At 35.3% G+C, this 19079-nt stretch overlaps 4 protein-coding genes across 4 annotated transcripts; 1 reads left to right on the forward strand and 3 right to left on the reverse strand.

Moving 5' to 3' along the window:
• Nucleotides 1-575: 575 nt before the first annotated feature.
• On the reverse strand, nucleotides 576-2537 carry LOC108222483 (11S globulin seed storage protein Ana o 2.0101). Its single transcript, XM_017396403.2, has 4 exons — nucleotides 2168-2537; nucleotides 1859-2100; nucleotides 1226-1696; nucleotides 576-1132 (listed from the first exon to the last, which is right to left on the reverse strand). The coding sequence occupies exons 1-4, from the start codon at nucleotides 2454-2456 to the stop codon at nucleotides 728-730; spliced, it is 1407 nt and encodes a 468-aa protein (XP_017251892.1). The 5' UTR covers nucleotides 2457-2537; the 3' UTR covers nucleotides 576-727.
• A 2226-nt stretch (nucleotides 2538-4763) lies between these two features.
• On the reverse strand, nucleotides 4764-6746 carry LOC135152701 (patellin-4-like). The gene is made up of 4 exons (XM_064093567.1): nucleotides 5704-6746; nucleotides 5479-5600; nucleotides 5268-5409; nucleotides 4764-5158 (listed from the first exon to the last, which is right to left on the reverse strand). Exons 1-4 carry the CDS (start codon nucleotides 6472-6474, stop codon nucleotides 4910-4912), a joined length of 1284 nt encoding a protein of 427 aa, XP_063949637.1. The 5' UTR covers nucleotides 6475-6746; the 3' UTR covers nucleotides 4764-4909.
• Nucleotides 6747-7001: 255 nt separating this feature from the next.
• LOC108223782 (TOM1-like protein 2) lies at nucleotides 7002-10748 on the reverse strand. Its single transcript, XM_017398201.2, has 3 exons — nucleotides 10136-10748; nucleotides 8345-8614; nucleotides 7002-7742 (listed from the first exon to the last, which is right to left on the reverse strand). The coding sequence occupies exons 1-3, from the start codon at nucleotides 10601-10603 to the stop codon at nucleotides 7242-7244; spliced, it is 1239 nt and encodes a 412-aa protein (XP_017253690.1). The 5' UTR covers nucleotides 10604-10748; the 3' UTR covers nucleotides 7002-7241.
• A 2510-nt stretch (nucleotides 10749-13258) lies between these two features.
• LOC108220889 (mitochondrial ATP-independent inner membrane protease subunit 2) lies at nucleotides 13259-17346 on the forward strand. Its single transcript, XM_017394771.2, has 5 exons — nucleotides 13259-13416; nucleotides 15037-15209; nucleotides 15862-16045; nucleotides 16894-17000; nucleotides 17092-17346. Exons 1-5 carry the CDS (start codon nucleotides 13333-13335, stop codon nucleotides 17174-17176), a joined length of 633 nt encoding a protein of 210 aa, XP_017250260.1. The 5' UTR covers nucleotides 13259-13332; the 3' UTR covers nucleotides 17177-17346.
• The last annotated feature ends 1733 nt before the right edge of the window (nucleotides 17347-19079 follow it).

Consider the following 19079-nt stretch of genomic DNA (forward strand, 5'->3'; position numbering starts at 1 on the left):
TTTAACAAGGAAAAGCTCTACATTATAAAGAATGATTTAATTGTTTCAATCTAAAATTAAAAACTGATTGTATTTTTAATGTTCGAAATGCCAGTTGTATCAGTAGAGAAATGGAGATCGGAGATTTTGAACTACAATATTTCGACTTGCGACGCGTATAAATTTATGTGGGGATGCAATTAACTATTCATTGTAAATTCTATTTTGGTCCTCATTTTCTTTTGGAGTAAACGACAAAGTGGTGAATGTTATTTTTCGAATTTTACATGATATTGGTTGGACTTTAAAAACTACATAATGATAATCGGAGTTTACTTATTAATAAGGCGGAGGCCGTGAAGCTCTGTTAATTTTCCTCCGTTAACTCCAAAAAATAAAAAAATAAACGACAAAGTAGTGACATGTAATTTTCCAAATTTTCCAAAATGTCGGATGATTTCCACTATTTTGTTGTTTACTTTTCTTTTTTTTATTTTGCTAAATCATATTGGCTTTCACTTTAATTGTGACTTGTGAGAACTTAAATTGATTTAACGACTGAAATTAATTAAATTAAACTAGTTAAGAAGCATATATATGAAAATCTTATGGTCGAACGGCACTGATCTCATTAACCAATTAGTATTACAAACGCCTGCAGAACGCTTATAACTTTATTCAAAACTGAAAAGTACCATGCCATGAATCATGCATGATATAGTTTAGCAATTATTTGATCCTAACATCTTTAAACAAGCATTCTGACGAAGTTCTCAGCCCGGGGTTGACGTTGCGGGACGAACAACATGGTCTCAGCATTGCTGTATTTCAGATTCGATGCTTGCTCTTCAGAAATTTGCAGAATATTGGCCAACACACTCACTGGTAGTCCCCGGAACACTGAGCCCCTGCCTGCAATTGGAGTAATCATCGCATTGTCATTGGTCTTGAACGACACCCATCTGAATCCCTGGCTTCCTGCTTGGATCATCACCGCGAAATTCTGAGGCACTAGCACTAGTTGTCCTTTCTGGAGGCGCTCGTTAAATACTTGTTGCCCTTGGTTGTTTACAATCTGGATTCTTGCTTCTCCATTTGTCGCGTAGATGATGCTGTGCGCATTCAAGACCCAGTGGGGTGCCAGTATAGCATGCTGATCATCAAGATTAGCGTTTATTAGTTAAGTGTAAGAAATTTATGATTGCAATTAATTAAAATTAATCAGGGTTATGACTTATGAAATAACCTTGCGGAGATGGCCTCTTTCAGCACTAAGTCTGACGTCTGCGAGGATGGGGAGATGGTGGCTGTTGAGGGAGATGAGATGTCCGGCTTGTGGATTGTAGAAATCAGCGCGGTCTATGTTGTCAAGGTTGGTCCTGATTCTGACGGAGCAGCTGGTTTCTTCAATGCCATTCCCTCGCCCTTTGCCTTGTCCTTGTTCTTGTTCTTGTTGCCTTTCCTCTTCTTCGCCTTCTTGATGTTGTCTGTCAGGTATTTCTAATTGAAGCTCCTTTTCGACGATGATGATGTGGCCTTGTTTCACATTCTCCCCGTTAAGCTTCCTTCCCATTTCACTGTTCACCTTGAATGCATTCACCAAACTCTCCGCGTCAAAGGCCTTGAGAACACTATCCCCTTGGAATTGTTGAATTAGTGGCTGTTCTTGCTGTCCTTGTTGTTTCTGTCCTTGCGGGTTCCCTAATACAAAGAATCTCTGCAACAGGGTGGACATCAATTAGCATGGTTTATTTTTATTTTTGGACAAAATATGACTTATAGCCTTACAAATGAGTATATGTTCTAATAAATTCTCGGGATGAGCCAGGGTCGAACCCAGAACCTGGGCTGACAAGTGAGATGACAAATGTATATGTACCTGAGGAATGCTGTCAAGCTGATTCACTCTGTTGGTGGTGTCGAACATCACCACAAGCTGGACATCCTGATCACCATTGTTGTAAATCCAGTGAGCAACTCCAGCTGGAATAATAAGCATGTCACCTTTTTTGAACCTGTGCACCCTCTGATGCCTATCTCTCGGTCTATCGCCCCTCTGGTCCTGAGGTGACTGGAACGTCTCAGCACAACCCGGAATCACAAGTCCATAAAATCCCCTGCCTGCACAAACAAATTCATCAGAAACTTGACCAAAATGTACACACATTTGTATTTATGATAACAATACCTTGTTCAACAAAGACCATGAGTACAGAATTTGTGTAAGAGGGCACAAAGAGGCCTTTTTGGCGGATGGTGTGTTTGAGGAACGCCACACCAGCGCACCTGAACTGCTTCTGATCAGGGTTAAAGAACTCGGTTCTGCCCCCTTCTGACTCAATACTGGAACTAGGTTGCAGAGCATTGATGCGCTCGAAGTTGCACTCTTGCTGCTCCCGCAAGCCATTTTGCCTAGCAATGCAGCTATGGATAAGCAGAAGAGAAGTAAAGATAATTAAAGACAACTTAATAGCCATTGCTGCTAATAGAAGAAGCTAGCTAACTATGTTTGTTAGTGTTGTTTTGAGGTGAAGTGGCGAAGAGAAAGCGTTTGGTATTTATAGGAGCAGAGGGGTGCATGGACTTGACAGATCATGGGTTGCATGCTGGACAGGTTGCATTCTGCATGCACAGGAGCCACAAGGTCTTTACACCTAGCAAGTGCTGATGAAGCTAGCATCAATTACAGTACTTATCCGTTGAAGGAAGCATCCAAATATGCATGCAATTCTAACACTTATCTGTTCAAGTCTAGAGGAAGAACACAAAAATGCATGCAAGTTTGTTAAAGGAAGGAAATTGGATAGACTTGGATGTGGAAAATGGTGATGTTAGCGGAATATACAAAGAATATGCTTTGGGTTTGGTAAATTTTAATTTGTTTTTACATATTAAATTTACTTTTTATCAAGAAAGCATATTAAATTTACCGTAAATTGTCCATTTATTTTATTAAAAAATAATTTGAATTTATAATTATGCTTTGTAAAAGAGGCTATTACATATAAATTGTGTTCAAATATCTCAGATTAATATCCTTATTCCGTAATTTCACCGATTAAATCCGACTTTCGTTTTTTATTTTCGCCTGGTAATACTCATTCCTTTTTTTTATATATAATTTGCCCTCCTTCCCCTCTTCAACTCTTTATTTGTTCTCTTTCTCAAAAACGAAAAACAATTTAATCATTAGAAATATGAGAATAAATAATAATACAAAATAAAATATGCAATCATCAACTGCTGCTTTTTCACATGAAAATCTCGATGATGATTCAATTCACGACGACTTCTTTTTTCGCGCAACTTCGTTATGCGAAGATCGTTTCTTCAAAATTTAAATGATATCCAACTTCGTCAATTATTAGCCAGTTTAATTTCTAACTTTTAACAAGGATATTTCGTCTCTCAAAAAAAAACAAGGATATTTCGTTGTATTCCATTTCATATCAAAAATTTTCTTTTTTATAATTATTTCATATCAAAATTTATAACAATATTATGTTGTGAAAGTTGAGCTCTGCGATATTTATCATCGTGTTATATTTGATACAAGTCATACGAATCACCCAAAATATCGTGCAACACCTTCTTGAAAATATTACCGAAACACATAACAAGACATACAAAAGCATCAAAACAAACATAAACATCTCAAAAAGATGAGCACTACCTTGATGACAAAGTACTCAACAAGAACTCACCTAAAAAGATTAAATCTTGGTTTTATTGATAAAACGGATAACTATAAGAGAAGATGGAATAGCGAAGATGATTAATCAAGAGAGGGGATGAAAGATGAAGAACGGAGAAGTGACAAGTAGAATCATGGAAGTTGACTCTCAAAACGGCAAACCCTAACAAATTGATATTTTTAGTAGGTTTGTAGTCGATTTTACACAGATTAATTGATTTGATGCATTTAAACTTACATTATAGTAGTACTTTAGACTTCTTCGTCTTACAATATCATTCTTGTTCTTCTTCCTTATATTTCTGTGGCTTCTTTCCTTATTTACTCCTCCTTTTCTAATTATACAAGTTCTTAAAGAAAATATGAAGATATACTGTCTCAAGTACTTATGGAAACCGATCGTCGATCGAGTTTGCCCTTGCAGTGTTAGATGGCAAAGTTAATCTGCAGCCATTTCTCCTGTAGGGTGTTGGTCCCCCGGCGTATGACTGCTGGAGAGTCACTATCAAGCATATTATTTAGAGGGGTGTATTGGATTGAGATTTTAAAGCATTTTTTTGCATTCATGAAATCCGAGGGTATTCGATTGGGATTGTTTGAAATCCATTAAAATCTTGAGTTATTCAATTGGGATTTCAAATTATGCTAAAAAATCTGGTGGTATTCAATTGGGATTTTAAATTATACTTTAAAATCCGATGGTATTCAATTGGGATTGTTTAAAATCCATTAAAATCTGATGGTATTCAAATGCTGATGAATTTTTTTGCATTTCATAAAATGATGGATTTTGTGGCATTCTTCAGTGTATTTTAAGTTTTTTGAAATCCCATCAAAATCAATGGGATTTTGAAGCATTGTGCTTAAATCCTATCAACTCTGCGACATTTTATCAAGAATCCGCACAAAATCAAAATCAGACACAATCCATTAAAATCCATAGACTAAAAACAATCTATTAAAATCCCAATCGAATACACCTGTCTTAGTAGTTGTTGGATTGTAGTTATGGGCGTCGTGATCATTTACGTTTTATTTTTATCAAAATTCTACATGTCCACCGCTGGACGTACTAAGGGCGAAATAATCTGAAACTAAAAATTCATTTGTTTGACATTTAATAACCACTGGACGAGTAGCGTATAGCACTTTTTTTAAATCTGGTCTATATTCACAACATTCTAATGATTAACAAATGAAAGGAACATCTATCATTTCTTAACTTATGATAATTGGTCACGGGCTGGCAGTGGACTGAATCCAATGCCTGCACAAAGCCAGTTTGTTCTTGGGCGTTCCATTCTTAATGCTCACTACTATCTTCCCAGGCTCCCTTACATAAAATGAACTCGTTATACTTTTTCCCATCCTCATTTCCTTCTGAATCAGAATCTGATAAGAGCAATCATCGTTCGGGATGAATTCCTCCTTGTAGCTCACCTCAAATCCAACCACAGTCATGGACCAAAACGCAGTCACCCCTGCCTGAGAACAACACATTTGGCAGATGATACAAATACAAACATGTTTCCGAATTCAAATAATAACTAGTATAATGAATAAACCATTACAATACTAGCAGTGAAATTAATACCTGAGGCACTGGAATCTGAAAACATTCCACAGAAAGAGGTCTTATTTTTCGATGCACAACTTTTGCATCTCCCTGAGATAGGTCCCCGGTCTCTTGTTCAAGGCCTCCGTATTGAACTGGTAAGTTTTCCGGTGCTATAAACCTTTCATGCACATGCAAAATTTGAATTAACCAGTGATCGTAAATATGGCTGTAAAATCTATGTTCTTACTTGAGAAGGGTCTTGGCAACTCTGAATGGCCTCACGAATATAAACTTGTGAGTCTTTTGTGTTAATGGCAAGATTTGTAATGCATGGAACGTCAAGAGCCAGAGGGGAACGTTGATAACAATCTGTCAATTCGATCAGTTAATATATACTATGTTTCTGTTTAATGTTTAAAATCTAAATGCAGAAACAAAACAATGTTTGAGCTTATGATTTAGATGTACTTACGTTTCTGTATATGATTCCAGGATAATAATTCTGCAGAAGATTTAACATTTTCTTGTCAAAACTGGGCAGGTCCTTGATCAATGGACCCGGGGCATCCTTCAAATCTATAATCATAATGATGGAATTTGTGCCGCCAGGTCTGAGATCTAGTGTTTGAACACACCTCTCCATGAATTGGATGTTCCATCTTAAGAAATCCTCATATTTGTCGTATGAATTGAATCTTTCCTTGTATGCATTTTTTTCCTTGTAAGTTCCATATATAATGTAGCACACGGAGTGGCCTTTGATTCCTTTTTTAGTGCTAACGTGTCCGACTTCCCCAAGATCAGGGTCAAAGTTTTCATGTAAGATTTCATCAATGCCTTTCTTCATTCGCCATATTAATGTTCTTTGGAGCATGGAGAGGGACTCAGAGACCTTGAAATGTGTAGCTTCTAAGAATTTGGTGAGAACAATATCAGTTGCCTCGTGGCCTTTGCTAGGCAATAAAGGAACGCCCCAGAGGCTGAGGTCCAGAAGACGTTCCTCGTCCTTTGCATCTTGTGTAAAGGAAGACGTCTCGTTTTCATAGATGTAATTGTTCTGAATTGCATCTTCCAGTTTGCACCTGAATTCAGACAGAGCCTTCATTTTTGAAATTGTCATCACCAGAGGAGCCTGGTGGTCGTCATAAATGTCAAATTCTTGATCAAGTTCCTGGCCGTAAAATGTGGTCTCAGCAAGATCACTGGAGGTCGGGTGCACTTTTGCTTCATTCGGCATCTTCATTCCTGTTACAGAATCCCCCAATGGACTCCGCTAGATTAGGCAGAGGCGGTATGCACTAGATCAATAATCTCTGCTCAAGGGCCAGGTCCAAGTGGAAAATGGAACATGTTAGACAGACTTAAATTTATCGAGACCTCCACTCTAGTTACTGTTCTGGCAAATGCAGAACATACTTTCCGATGTGAAAGCCAAGCCACAGGGCTCAAATCTGATTCCAGAAGAGGAATTTTCCAATATTTTTCCTCTGGTTTTTTGTCATGTGGAATGGAACCAAAGAGAGTTGTCATGAGGAGATGATGGTATCAGGTAGAGCTTGGATTTTGAAATTGTAACCGCTAGTTTGATTGGCAATAAATTTAGGCTCTTGGCACAAACCATTCCATAGAAAGACTGGAATCATATCATCCAATAATAATAAGTCGCACGTGTGGAAGTAATGGCTAAAAATATTACTATGATTTAGGGGAGAGGCTGTGAAGAATCTTTGATCATATACAAATAAAAAACACTGTCCACAACATGAGCGATGATAATTGATAAAAGCACTCTGATTGAAATCCATCCACCAATTTTGTGCAACAATAATTACAATAAACTAGACATCCAGCCGCTCCTGCAGCATACTATAAAGACTACTACTATATGTTCCTTTGCACATGATTTATTCAATAATCCTCGACACTTAAATTACATTCAACTTCTTTACCAGCCAACTACAAACACCTAATGGGTATCCTTTCTAGAAACAGAAACAACGTCTATTCATGCTAGTTTTCAAGCTTCCCTGCCTGCGGGGAACTGGGCTTTTTTAAGTCGCTGATTGGCTCGGTTGTCTCTGGTTTTTGGGGAGGAGCCTCTTCTTTACTTTCGCCGCTCTGACTGGAGACATGCACAGCTGCATCAACTTTTGTGGGGTTGGCATTGAGGTGATCTGTCTTTGTGTGCATAGATGACTCAGCTTGGGTGCCATCTGAAGTGGCTTTCATGGTGTCTCCATTCAGGGAAGTTTCCCTGTTCACTTCGCCAAGACTACTTGCATCCACAGGTGAATCAACTTCTGCAGTACTCTCTGAGACTTTAGTTAGTTGTCCTCCAGACACTAAAGAAGCTTCAAGTTCATCGCATCTTGAAATGACTTGCCTAAGCTCATCATGGAGATTTAGAGCCTCAAAAAGCATAGACTCATCATCATTCGTGCTCTCTGCAATCCTCTGAACCACAGGAAGAGACTGCTTGCACTTCTCCAACATGCTCACCGTCAAATCTTCCTGCAAGCACACATGGATTTGTTACAATTTATCATCATACTCCTGATGCTTCATGCTTATATGATATATCTATCAACCATTAGCAATTGATATAGTACAAAGATACATGCCCCGTTTGTAAAGGAATAAAATTTGTGCTATTCTGTGCAGTGTGCACAAAATATTGCAGTATAATTTTCATTCTTGCTGCATCCCATACTTACTGATGTAAACTAGAGCTTAAATCCACCAGTTTAAGATGAAAGGCAATGATTCTCTTTCCTCAATCTCATCCTATTCCTCATTCATAATATTTCATATCGTTCCTTTCAGTCGAAAAAAACAATAATGAATAATGAAGACAACACAATTGACAGATTAACCACGCACTCAAATTGGTGGTCCACAAGAATTATATGCACAAGTTACGTGCAAGGTTCCTTATATTGATTTTTTGATTACATGACTTGATCCCATTCCTTTTTGCCTTTAATTTCATTTGCTGAAAAGGTATTTATATCAACTAGTACTATGTTCAAAGTTCAATGGATCAGGCAAATTACAGAGGAGCCAACCGCCAACTAAAAAGTAGTGTAAATCACAGAAACAAAGAATTGCTTTACCTTGACAAGTGCTGGTTCAGTTCCAGAGTCCAAAATGCTTGAAAGAAGGTCCAGGCTGTTTCTTGTTACTACAAGGAATTCTTTATTATCTTCCAAAGACAGACTGCCAAAATTATATTGAGATGTCTGATCATTTGCATCAGGAATAGGGTATTCTCCAGGGGGCAAAGTAATCTGTTCATTGCCAACATATGACTCCAAGGTGTATTGCTCAGGCTGGATGTCACCAGCTTGTGCGCCTCCACTTAAAATCTCTCTTGCCTTTAATGCCTAATATTTTATTACCAAGAAATGGTGAATAATTGTTTTTTTAAATTGATAAACAAAATATGACATTGTAGATACTATACCAAAAGAAAGCTTGGGAACAAAACATATATAAAACATGGTTACTGCCTGTACTGAATGATTAAAAAACACAGGAGAAAAAGCATGCAACACAGTAGTCGGTACACTGCTTAGCAAGCTAACCGTTCCTTGAAACACTTTATCAAGTCTCGGTCACAAAAAAGTCATGTCTTTTAAAGGTTCTCAGTTTTCATTTAAAGATAGAAAGATAATGAAACTACCATTCAGTGACAAATTTATTAAAGCCGTTATATAACAGAAGAGCCTTGGATAAAAATTTAGAGGACAAGTTGTTCCGGGCGCAGCCATGTTATGCCAAGCCTATGCTTCCGCCCATACTGAAATTTGTGCAAGTATTACTAGGAATATGAACTAGCAAAGTAGCAATCATCTTTACTACAGGTAAGCATGTAATTAAATTGATATATGAATTATAAAGGTACTCGATCGCCAAGATGAGTTATTCTTGTCCGTTATGCTTCTTGCCGTGTTTACCAAATATATCTGTTCAACGCCTTGTTTCCTTATTGTAAAAGTAAAGGTATTACAAAGAACAAACTAACCTTCTCTCAGATCAGACAAGCACTATATGAAACATACTTTGGGTCTACAGCTTGTGTTTGATGCGTCTGGGACTGGGAAAGCCTTACTTCTGATGAGTGCCAGCTACACCTAAATGCCTTCACCTAACCTACCCCATCATTTCCTCCTCTTTAATATCTCTAGTCTTTCTAAAGTGAATGATTTATGGTAAACATTTGAATATGCGGCACACAATTATTTTTTCTTGGAAAGCTTTATGATATCACTCCTACTCCTACACAAGTTTTTAGAAAAGCAATACCCAATGCAACCTAAAAGTGTTACAAGGGGAATACAATCTACGACTGCAAAGCAGTGGATCATCTTAAAAAATTGTTTATCCCCGCATATCCCTAAAAAAGGGAAAGCCGCCACAGTTCCTCTCCCATTCACCAATCAACCAATCTATTCAAATTCATGTAAAACACGCAAGTCAATCTTCCATCGAATACGACAAAAAGGAGAAACAATCCACAAATTTACTTGATTTATACATTGTGTTACACATATTTCACAAATCTATTTTTGATCCTAACAAAAAATTATCCTAGTTCCTCTCTACATATCATAATCAGTTAACTAATCACATAAAACACACAGATAATCACATATCGACAATTGCAGACAACGCACCAACCAAATTTAACGAACATCATATAGCATATCCGAAAAACCAGACAAACAATCCAAATACACTCAATTACACATAACACGCCATAATCCGACAAACTAGAGACACAATTCACATAAACCCTTCCAAATCAAACACGCCACATATCCGACAACCACAGACAAAAACCCCTCACACCAACCAACAAAATCACATAACACACACATATACCAAGAATTAAAGAAATTCACCATATAAGTCTGATGAAAAACCGGAAGATACATAAGATCATCATTCTGCCCCCAAGCTCTGACCATCTCAAACCCCCTCCTCGCCACCTCCTCATCCGCCTTGGGATCCTCAATCACCCTCACCATCTCCTCCAGCACCTTCTCCGACGCAACTTCAGAAAACACCTTCTCGCAATTAGAAGTCAGAGTCTCCAAGAGCTCAAGACACAGCCTCTGAGTCCCCACATTCTTGCTCCCCAGCTTCTTCTTGATGGCCTTAACGATCTCAGTGCCGCTGACCTGTTCGGAGTTGATCATGGAACATAAGCGGAGATTGAGGCCCCAGTTGGGGTCGGAGAGAGAGTCGGCGGTGGCGTCGTCGACGAGCTTGGACTCGGCGGTGGGGGCCTGGAGGATCTCTTTCATTTTGGCGGTGCCGGACTTGAATCGCTCGGTTAAGGAGGATGAAGCCATCTTCAATTTGTCCATGGTTGGGTTGATTGAATCCTAGGTTTTGTGTTTAGTTGTGAAATGTTTGATTAAGGATATAGATACATGTAATGATGGTAGGGTATGTCGGTAATAGAAAAGTGAGTGTAAAGTGATGTGGGTGTTTATGTGGGGCTGTTTTACTAGTAGTTCGGTTTTGGGTTTGCCGTTGCTACTCCACTAAGTGATTTTCTATCTTTGTTATTTTCGTATCTGATTATTTTATTTTATTTTATTTGAATAAGTAATTATCTTTTTAATTAATTTATTGAAAAAGTTTGGTGTGAATCATCCGGTTTTCCTGAGCACATGATAGCTCTACACAATGTCTTTGCTTAAAAATATTTAGGTGGGGCTTGATTCATAGTTAATGAGTGCGTTATAGGGAATCGAAATTTCTAATATATATTGGTGTTTGAATCAATAGTTTTATTTACATAAAATGAAATTACTAATTCAAACACAAATATATAAATTAAGAATTTTATGATAAAAAATTCAGGATAATTCTTTCTCTACCATTTCATTGAGATACTCATTCTCGTACTTCTCATTTTCATACCCTTCATTCTCATTCTCCATTCTCATTTCCGTTCACAATTCATTAATTATGCATTTTAAAAAATACAAACAATGATTTATTTGAATCACCCGAATATATGTGAGAAAACAAAGTGCATAGAACATAAAAGACATGGAAAAAAATCATAATCGTACTACACCCTATGTCCCTCTCATTTTTTTACAATTTTTTAAACTCGACACGCATTTTAAGGGACATATAAAACATAATTTTATATAACATTTTTGAACATTTTCTTTTTTATAAAAGTTTAGATAGCAAATTTTTATTCAGAAGAAAAAAAGGTGCAAAATGATTTATCAAACTATATTTTATGAGAGTATTAGAATAAGTGTCGAGTCCCGTCCCCCAATGTGGGGACGGAGGGAGTACAAATTATGAACTATTTTTTTGAATATCACAGATATTTGAAGTATTTTTAAATTGGGTTAATTATCTAATTGGCATGGACTTAATGTATCAAGTTTGTCACAAATGATATTACCATTGTCACTAAAGTCATCATAAATCTGAAATGGGAAAATAGATTTTTTTGTCACCGAACTTATTATGTTTTTAGAAACTTGCCACTCAACTAAATTTTTTTTCCTTTTAGTCACTGATGTTAGGTTTGGATTTGTTTTTAGTCACTAACTTAGGTTCGGATATGATTATTAGCATTGTGATAATTTTTTGTAGCATCATTAACACATAGTGATAGTATATAATTTTTTGACAATATGATGTATGTTTATATCTTTGTATATAGCAATAATAACATAAAATGAGGTGATATAATATTAAAATCAGGAAAAATCGTAATTAGAATTCTAGAAATTCATGAAATCATCAGTATGGAATCAATGACTTCAAATAATTTATGCTCTCCATGATAAAATAAAATCTAATTGAGTGATACGATGCATCATCTTTCACTATTAAAGTTTCAATCACCTAGTTCAGCCTAAGATCTCTCTTAAATTTATCCTCATAATTTTTAATAACTTTATCTTTTTATAATTTTCAAGATAAAGATATATAAATAGAGAGGAAAACTTATTCTTCGATGATTTATGAGATTTTCTTTTTGCGTATAATAATTCAAACACTAAATTTTAATTCGGAAGAAAAACTAAAATAATTTATGAGAGTACACTTTTTGAAACCGTAAAATGCGTGTTTAACTCTTATCACCGAAGATAAACGATCTTGGGTACATAAAAGTACTATGTATAAAGATAGACATATATCAAATCATCAAAATATTACAAATTATCATTATATTTTAATAATACTACAAAAAATTAATATAATGGTAATAATCAAATCCGAACCTAACTTTAGTGGCAAAAAAAATTCCGAACCTAACATCAGTGACTAAAAGAAAAAAAAATTTAGTTGAGTGGCAAGTTTCTAAAAACATAATAAGTTCGGTGACAAAAAAATCTATTTTCCCATCTGAAATAAGTACTTTGAAATACGAGTTTAAAAAGTAAAAATATTATTTATACAGTTTTACACATTTTTTGTGAATGTTATCATGATCAAGTAAAAAATTACGACTTCCGTTATTTACGATAATATATTTAGATTTTATCAAATTTATTTATTATTTATTTTTAATTAAAATAAAAAAATAAATATATAATAAAAATAAATATATAATAAAAATAAATAATAAATAAACTTGATAAAATCTAAATATATTATCATAAAAAATAATGTGTGAAATTCTATAAATAATATGTTTATTGCTTAAACTCATACTCCCTCTGTCCCATTTAATTGCATACGTTTCTTTTCAACTGTTCGACACGCATTTCAATGCTCTTATAAAATATAGTTCCGTAACTTATTTTTGAGATTTTCTTTTTCTGAATAAAAATATAACATCCAAATTTTAATTCAGAAAAAAAAATTTAAAAATAAATTACACAACTATACTTTATAGGAGCATTAAAGTCCGTGCCGCGTTCCCGTCCCTCAATGTATACTACTCAGGGGGACGGAGGGAGTATTATTTTAAGGTAATTATTTGATATTTATAATCATTCGACCACTTTATACTATTTAAGCAACTTGACGAAATAGCCCTTTCTAAATTTATTATTTTTTAAATATACTATTCCCTCTGGTTTGGACGACGAGGAGAAAGAGCTGATTCGCAATGGCTTCTCGAATGGTTTCTCGGTTGAAATGGTTACGCTACCTGGCTAATAGGATGGAGTACTCCGTAGCTCTCAGCTGGAAGGTCCTTTTTTTTTTTTTAATTAATCTTATTTCCCGTCTACACATATATACGCACTTTGTTTTATATTTTTCAAATGGGTGCATCATAATTGTTCTTGTTTATGTAAAGATTGTATCTTTGTAAGGAGATTGGTGTGTATATTCATATTATCATCAAGGAGAATAATGGGTTTTGTTTAGTTTGTATGAACTGATGAGATTCTCACTGTCAATATATATTTGTTTTAGGGATGGAATTGCTTGCATCACATATTCACATGCCTAAATTGATTGAACTTTTGTGTAAGGGTTTGAGTATTTATTGAGGTGTTTCCTCACTTTGGTTATCTATGTTCATTTACCAACAATTCTAGAATCTTTTAGGTATGATAGTGCCTGTATATTAAGATACATTGTTACAATGTTAATGACATAACTTTCCAATACTATGACACTTAAGTCTTAACAGGCAATCATACGCGGCATTTTGGAAACATTATGGCCTACATTATAATACAGTCATTGGCAAACTGCATTTTGGAAACATTATTGTCTGCTTAATACCAGTCGTAGATGATTGAAAAAGGGGATTAACCAAACAGGTCGTGAAGTAAGATAATAAGGCTAAAATGTAACTTTTTAGAAATGATGTAAGGATGTGTAATAGTCTGACTCACATCGTCAGCACTAGGCTTTAAAGGTCCTTGTTTATTAGGATGATATACATACATACATATGTGTGTGTGTGTGTGGTATCATCAGTAACAATGAAGCTATTTGAAGCTATCTTCAGTCTAAATAGTGGAGTCCTTTGAAGTCTTCAGATGCATAAAACAGAGGCCGGAAACTTAAAACTACGGCATCGTTGAATAATAACTTATTCCAGTCCAGACCTGCATGCTTTAGTTTTTGACTTATGGCTGATTGATTTTGTAACTTCATATCAGTTGATTGAGGTTCTAATTAGCTTGTTGTTTGAATGGTTGAGAATTTAGGTGAAGATGTTAGTCTTACAAGAGAGTCTATATCTAGGCTTGTTAAAATAATCTTTGGAGTACTCAAGGCATAATTGTATGATTTGTGCAGCCAATGCGCTGTAAGTTGCTCACAGAACATAAACAGTCAGATTTAGAGAAAAAGAACATTATCTGTCAGGCTTTTACACCAAGCCCAATGCAGCTATGCAGCTAGCATACTAACAGCTTGGGCCTTCGCCGAGGTTGCCAAGGCATCCATGTGGCTTCCATTTGCATTATGTTCTCCCACCATCCTCCATGCATAGATGTTAATGATACATTTTGTGCCATCTTGAGCATGGAATATGAATTCCGTTAAGTTTGCATATGTTTTGGACCAAGTGCTGAACAACTCATTTTTGTGTTTAGCCCATCCTGTACTGAAAGTCAGAGAAAAGCTTTTATTTGAGCATGCATAAGCATAACCACTACTAAGTACTTGCAAGTTGTCGATCTGTTGACATTAGGTGCATTTAGACATATTGACATGTTATAAGCATTCTTGTTATGCATGTGAAGGGTTAACTTTGTATATGCTCTATAGCCAGTTATATACGGAAAAATAGTGGATGCTGAGGTACAGTAATCATTCAATATTATGCATAAATATGATAAGTTCCATTCAGGGATATAATGGAGGACATATCACAGAAACTGAAGTTGGTGATGCCATATGGAAAAACTTTTTCCATGGGAAGTTAACATATATGCATCGGAACAATGGTCAAGAGATGGCCCCAACGATATCAGAGGAGGGTGGAACTCTTCTTGTACGAAAACTGCCAATATCTGATCCAACGTAAGTTTTCATAAATATAAAAGCAGCATCTATATTTATGTCTATGTATTTTATATATCTATTGCTTCCGCATTATCTTCAATCTCTAAGGTTTGAGGTCCAATGTATAAGATCAGGCCCTTGTCTTTAATTAAGGCTTTGTGGAGTTTATACAGGTCTGAGATATATTTTCTTGGTTGATGTGAGTTGTTTGTTATGTTGTGGTATCATATATGTATCAACATCTATGCATAGTGTGTGACAACTTGGTGTTAAAGAAGACCTGGGACATAACCTTGGTGCAGGTTGCCACCCATGTCCCACGCTGCATGTATTGACACATTAATCTAGAAGGTGTTATGGCTAACAAGATAGTACCAAAACATGTTGATTAAGTTATTACATGTAAGGAATTTAATGCACTTTTACTGGTGAAAAAAAGGCTTGTATCTGTAGTTTTAGGACAAGCCAAAAATTTCTTTGACTTGTAAAAAGGAGGCACTCTTCAACTCTGATCCATCCCTCTTTCTACACCTTTTAATATATTTGATTTGATGTACAGTCCTCAATTCATTTGTCTTTCTGGAAATAACATTCTGGTTTTGGTGGGTTGATCTGACCATATGGGCACATGCAGCACTACCTTCAGCTTTCCTGACTGTATATTTGACAGGTATGTTTTTGTGGGAGATGTTGTAGTTGTGAGGGACCCTGAAAAGTCTGAGAATCGTCTGGTTCGTAGAGTAGCTGCTATTGAAGGCCATGAAATGGTGTCGAAAGATGAAAAGGACGAGCCTTTTGTTCTTGAAGAAGACCAGTGCTGGGTGTTGGCTGACAATGACAATTTAAAGCCCAAGGTATCTCTTAACTTCATGTTTAAAGATCTTATGATAAGCAATGTAGGCAAAGACTTGAATGAAAGTAATTAGTTGATTGGTATGTCTTTATTTCCACATGTTTTGCAAAAAATAGCATTCTTGGGTGTCACTATGTAAGTTCTACTTCATTAATAGTTTTCCTAATGCAGCATACATTCCATACAAGATTTACTCACAATCTTAAAAAGTTACTGTAGTAGAACACCATTGGATAGAATACTATGTAGACAAGCCTCCATAGTAAATTGTGGTTATAAAAGTCCATTTCCTTTTTGGGAATTTAATATATACGTGATCTTTAATGTTTATAAGTACTTTCTGTAAAAAAAAATACTCCTTATGTCCCAAATCAGTAGTCACTTTGACTTTTTACACGTATTTTAAGGTACATAGAAAAGATAGAGCTGTAAATTATTTTTCAAATTTACCTTTTCTGATTAGAAATTTAATTAATTTTAATATATTAAGAAAAAGAAAATTTAAAAAATAAGTGGCTGAGCTATGTTTTATTTGCATCTTAAATACGTGTAGAAAGTCAAAGTGACTACTAATTTGGGACCGAGGGAGTATCTATTAGAACCACCGAACTTGTTTAAATTCGTTAACATACATTCGGATAAAAAATCATGTATGCATCATCTTTAAGTTTAAGTTTACAAGGAGACTAATTGTTGGTCATGGTAGTGGTCTACTATATTAGACTAACTTGCTTATATAAGATCTAGGACTGTGCATCAGATTGACTGGGGCAGGGAGTCCAGTATTTCTATTTTTTAGTCTCCGTTTTAGAATGGTAATATTATAGCATTCATCTATTTCTATTGCAGGAAGCCAGAGACAGCCGAATGTTTGGCCCTGTTCCAATGACAGACATAGTAGGCAGAGTCATTTACTCCCTGCGAACTGCAGTTGATCATGGTCCTGTACAGAACAGGTGATCTGTTTTATTATTAGTATTCCATCTATAACATAGTGTTTATACAAGAAAACATTTACATAATTAAGATTTATGTTACTAATTGCAGTCGTTTTGGCATGAGAAGAGATTCATCAGTGCTGGAAGTTGAACTGGATGTCAATGAAATGGCTAAAAATCAAAGAGTTGATTGAACTTGCTAGCATAAAGTTAGAACTTAGTTTACCAGCTAATATCTGTCACTGTACCTTTTCAATATGGCTCAAGGAATCAGTGGTATAAAGGGTTTAGGATCAGTTACGTGAGTATAATCGTAATGTTGGCAATTGCTATCAATTTTATGAACTTGTTCACTACTTATCAATATGGCTTGTTTGGCTCACGCCATGACATCCTATCATCCGGGAGGTCTCAGATCTAAGTAAATCCATAATGTAGGAATTCAAAATAAATGATTTACACATGAGGCAACTACATGATGTATATCATTTTAAGTCATGGATGTTAATTTGAAGTTGTAGTTGCCTCATATGTAAATCATTTATTTCGAATTCCTGCAAGCATGTAGTTCTGCACTTAAATTTGTATAACCCGTAGAATTTGTATAACCCGTAGAGACACTCCGGAGATTGTTTATATGCATGTAACTGTTTGTTTATTTCGCTCTGCACACTAAAATATTGGAGGAAACTATAATGCATCTTTTTGTAATTTCTTCGTCAGGCGTGTCATCTTTCATGTGTTGCAACAAAAATGGAGTTAGTATAGCAATGTAGAAACAATTCTTTTGAATATTTGTGTAGTTTGCGCAAGTAGGTTGTGAGGAATACACAGTTTCTTATTAGGTATGTGCTAAAGTTTTTCATGGAAGCTGAAAAGCTGGGGATATAATTCAGACTAATATGACAATATTATTATGATATTTAAATTTAGCAAATACTCCCTCCGTCCCACCCATTTCTTATCGAATGGGTTGGGCACGGAGGTTAAGAAATATGTATAAAGTAGTGGAAAAGAGGAAGAAAAGTGGGTAAAGTGGTGGGACCCATTGATTTTTAATGTATAAAAAGAAGATAGTGGAGTAAAAGTAGTGTGAAAAGGAAAGAAAAGTTGAGAAGTGGTGGGATCCATTGACTATTTTTGGTAAGTTTTGAAATGGAAAGAATTGAGTGGGACACCCCAAAAAGGAAAATGTAAAGAAATGGGTGGGACGGAGGGAGTATGCTAATATGTAATTTATTTCAAATGAAAAAAAACTAAATAATCAAAAAGTTTTTTCAAAAAAGATATCCAAATCTTAATTGATATGTTGTGATCGATTATTAATAATAGTGGAAAGCTTGTATGCACATAAATTATTCACTATAATGACAATATTGAATTATAATCTGTCATTTGTTATTCATAGGAAGGAAATTGAAACACAATTTTGGAGTACGTAATATTTTTGAGAAATTATGAACAAGGATAAATGATTAAACAATAATATTGTAATTACACAATTATCAAATATATTATAATTAATTCTTATAAAAATCGTCTTTTATTGAAAATGTCGGACACTATATATGTTTTACAAATAAAATATTACACAAATATTATTATTCAAACTATATTTTTCTTACAGTGCGTATATGGTAATAATATGGAAATATTATAAAATTTCAATCAAATATGACTATGCACGTTTATGCGGCCCAAGTGGTGGGCTTATCCTCTGTTGTCCCGGGACACCCGGGTTCGACTCTGGCTCACCCCGAGATTTATTAGAACAGATACTAATTTGTAAGGCGTATAAGCCTGCATCGTCAAAAAAAAAAAAAAAGGAACTTCGGCCGGTTCCTACACTAGCTCAACCGGTCGGAAGATTCTGTAAAATATGTGTTTGGGTTTACTTAATTCCAGAAAAGAAATTATGTTTGAAGAAAATATATTTAAAGTGTTACGAGTTTTCGCAAAATGACTTGTTATTTCATAGGAAAAAAAAACATTTTACTAGAGTACATTTACAAAATTCATTTATGATTGTCAGACGACAGACAGAACATTTGTTTCCCAAACGAGAACTTATTTTAATTTTTTTGTTAAATTCTAGTT

Source organism: Daucus carota, chromosome 5 (assembly GCF_001625215.2).
Source record: "Daucus carota subsp. sativus chromosome 5, DH1 v3.0, whole genome shotgun sequence".
In the NCBI taxonomy this organism is placed as follows: domain Eukaryota; kingdom Viridiplantae; phylum Streptophyta; class Magnoliopsida; order Apiales; family Apiaceae; genus Daucus; species Daucus carota.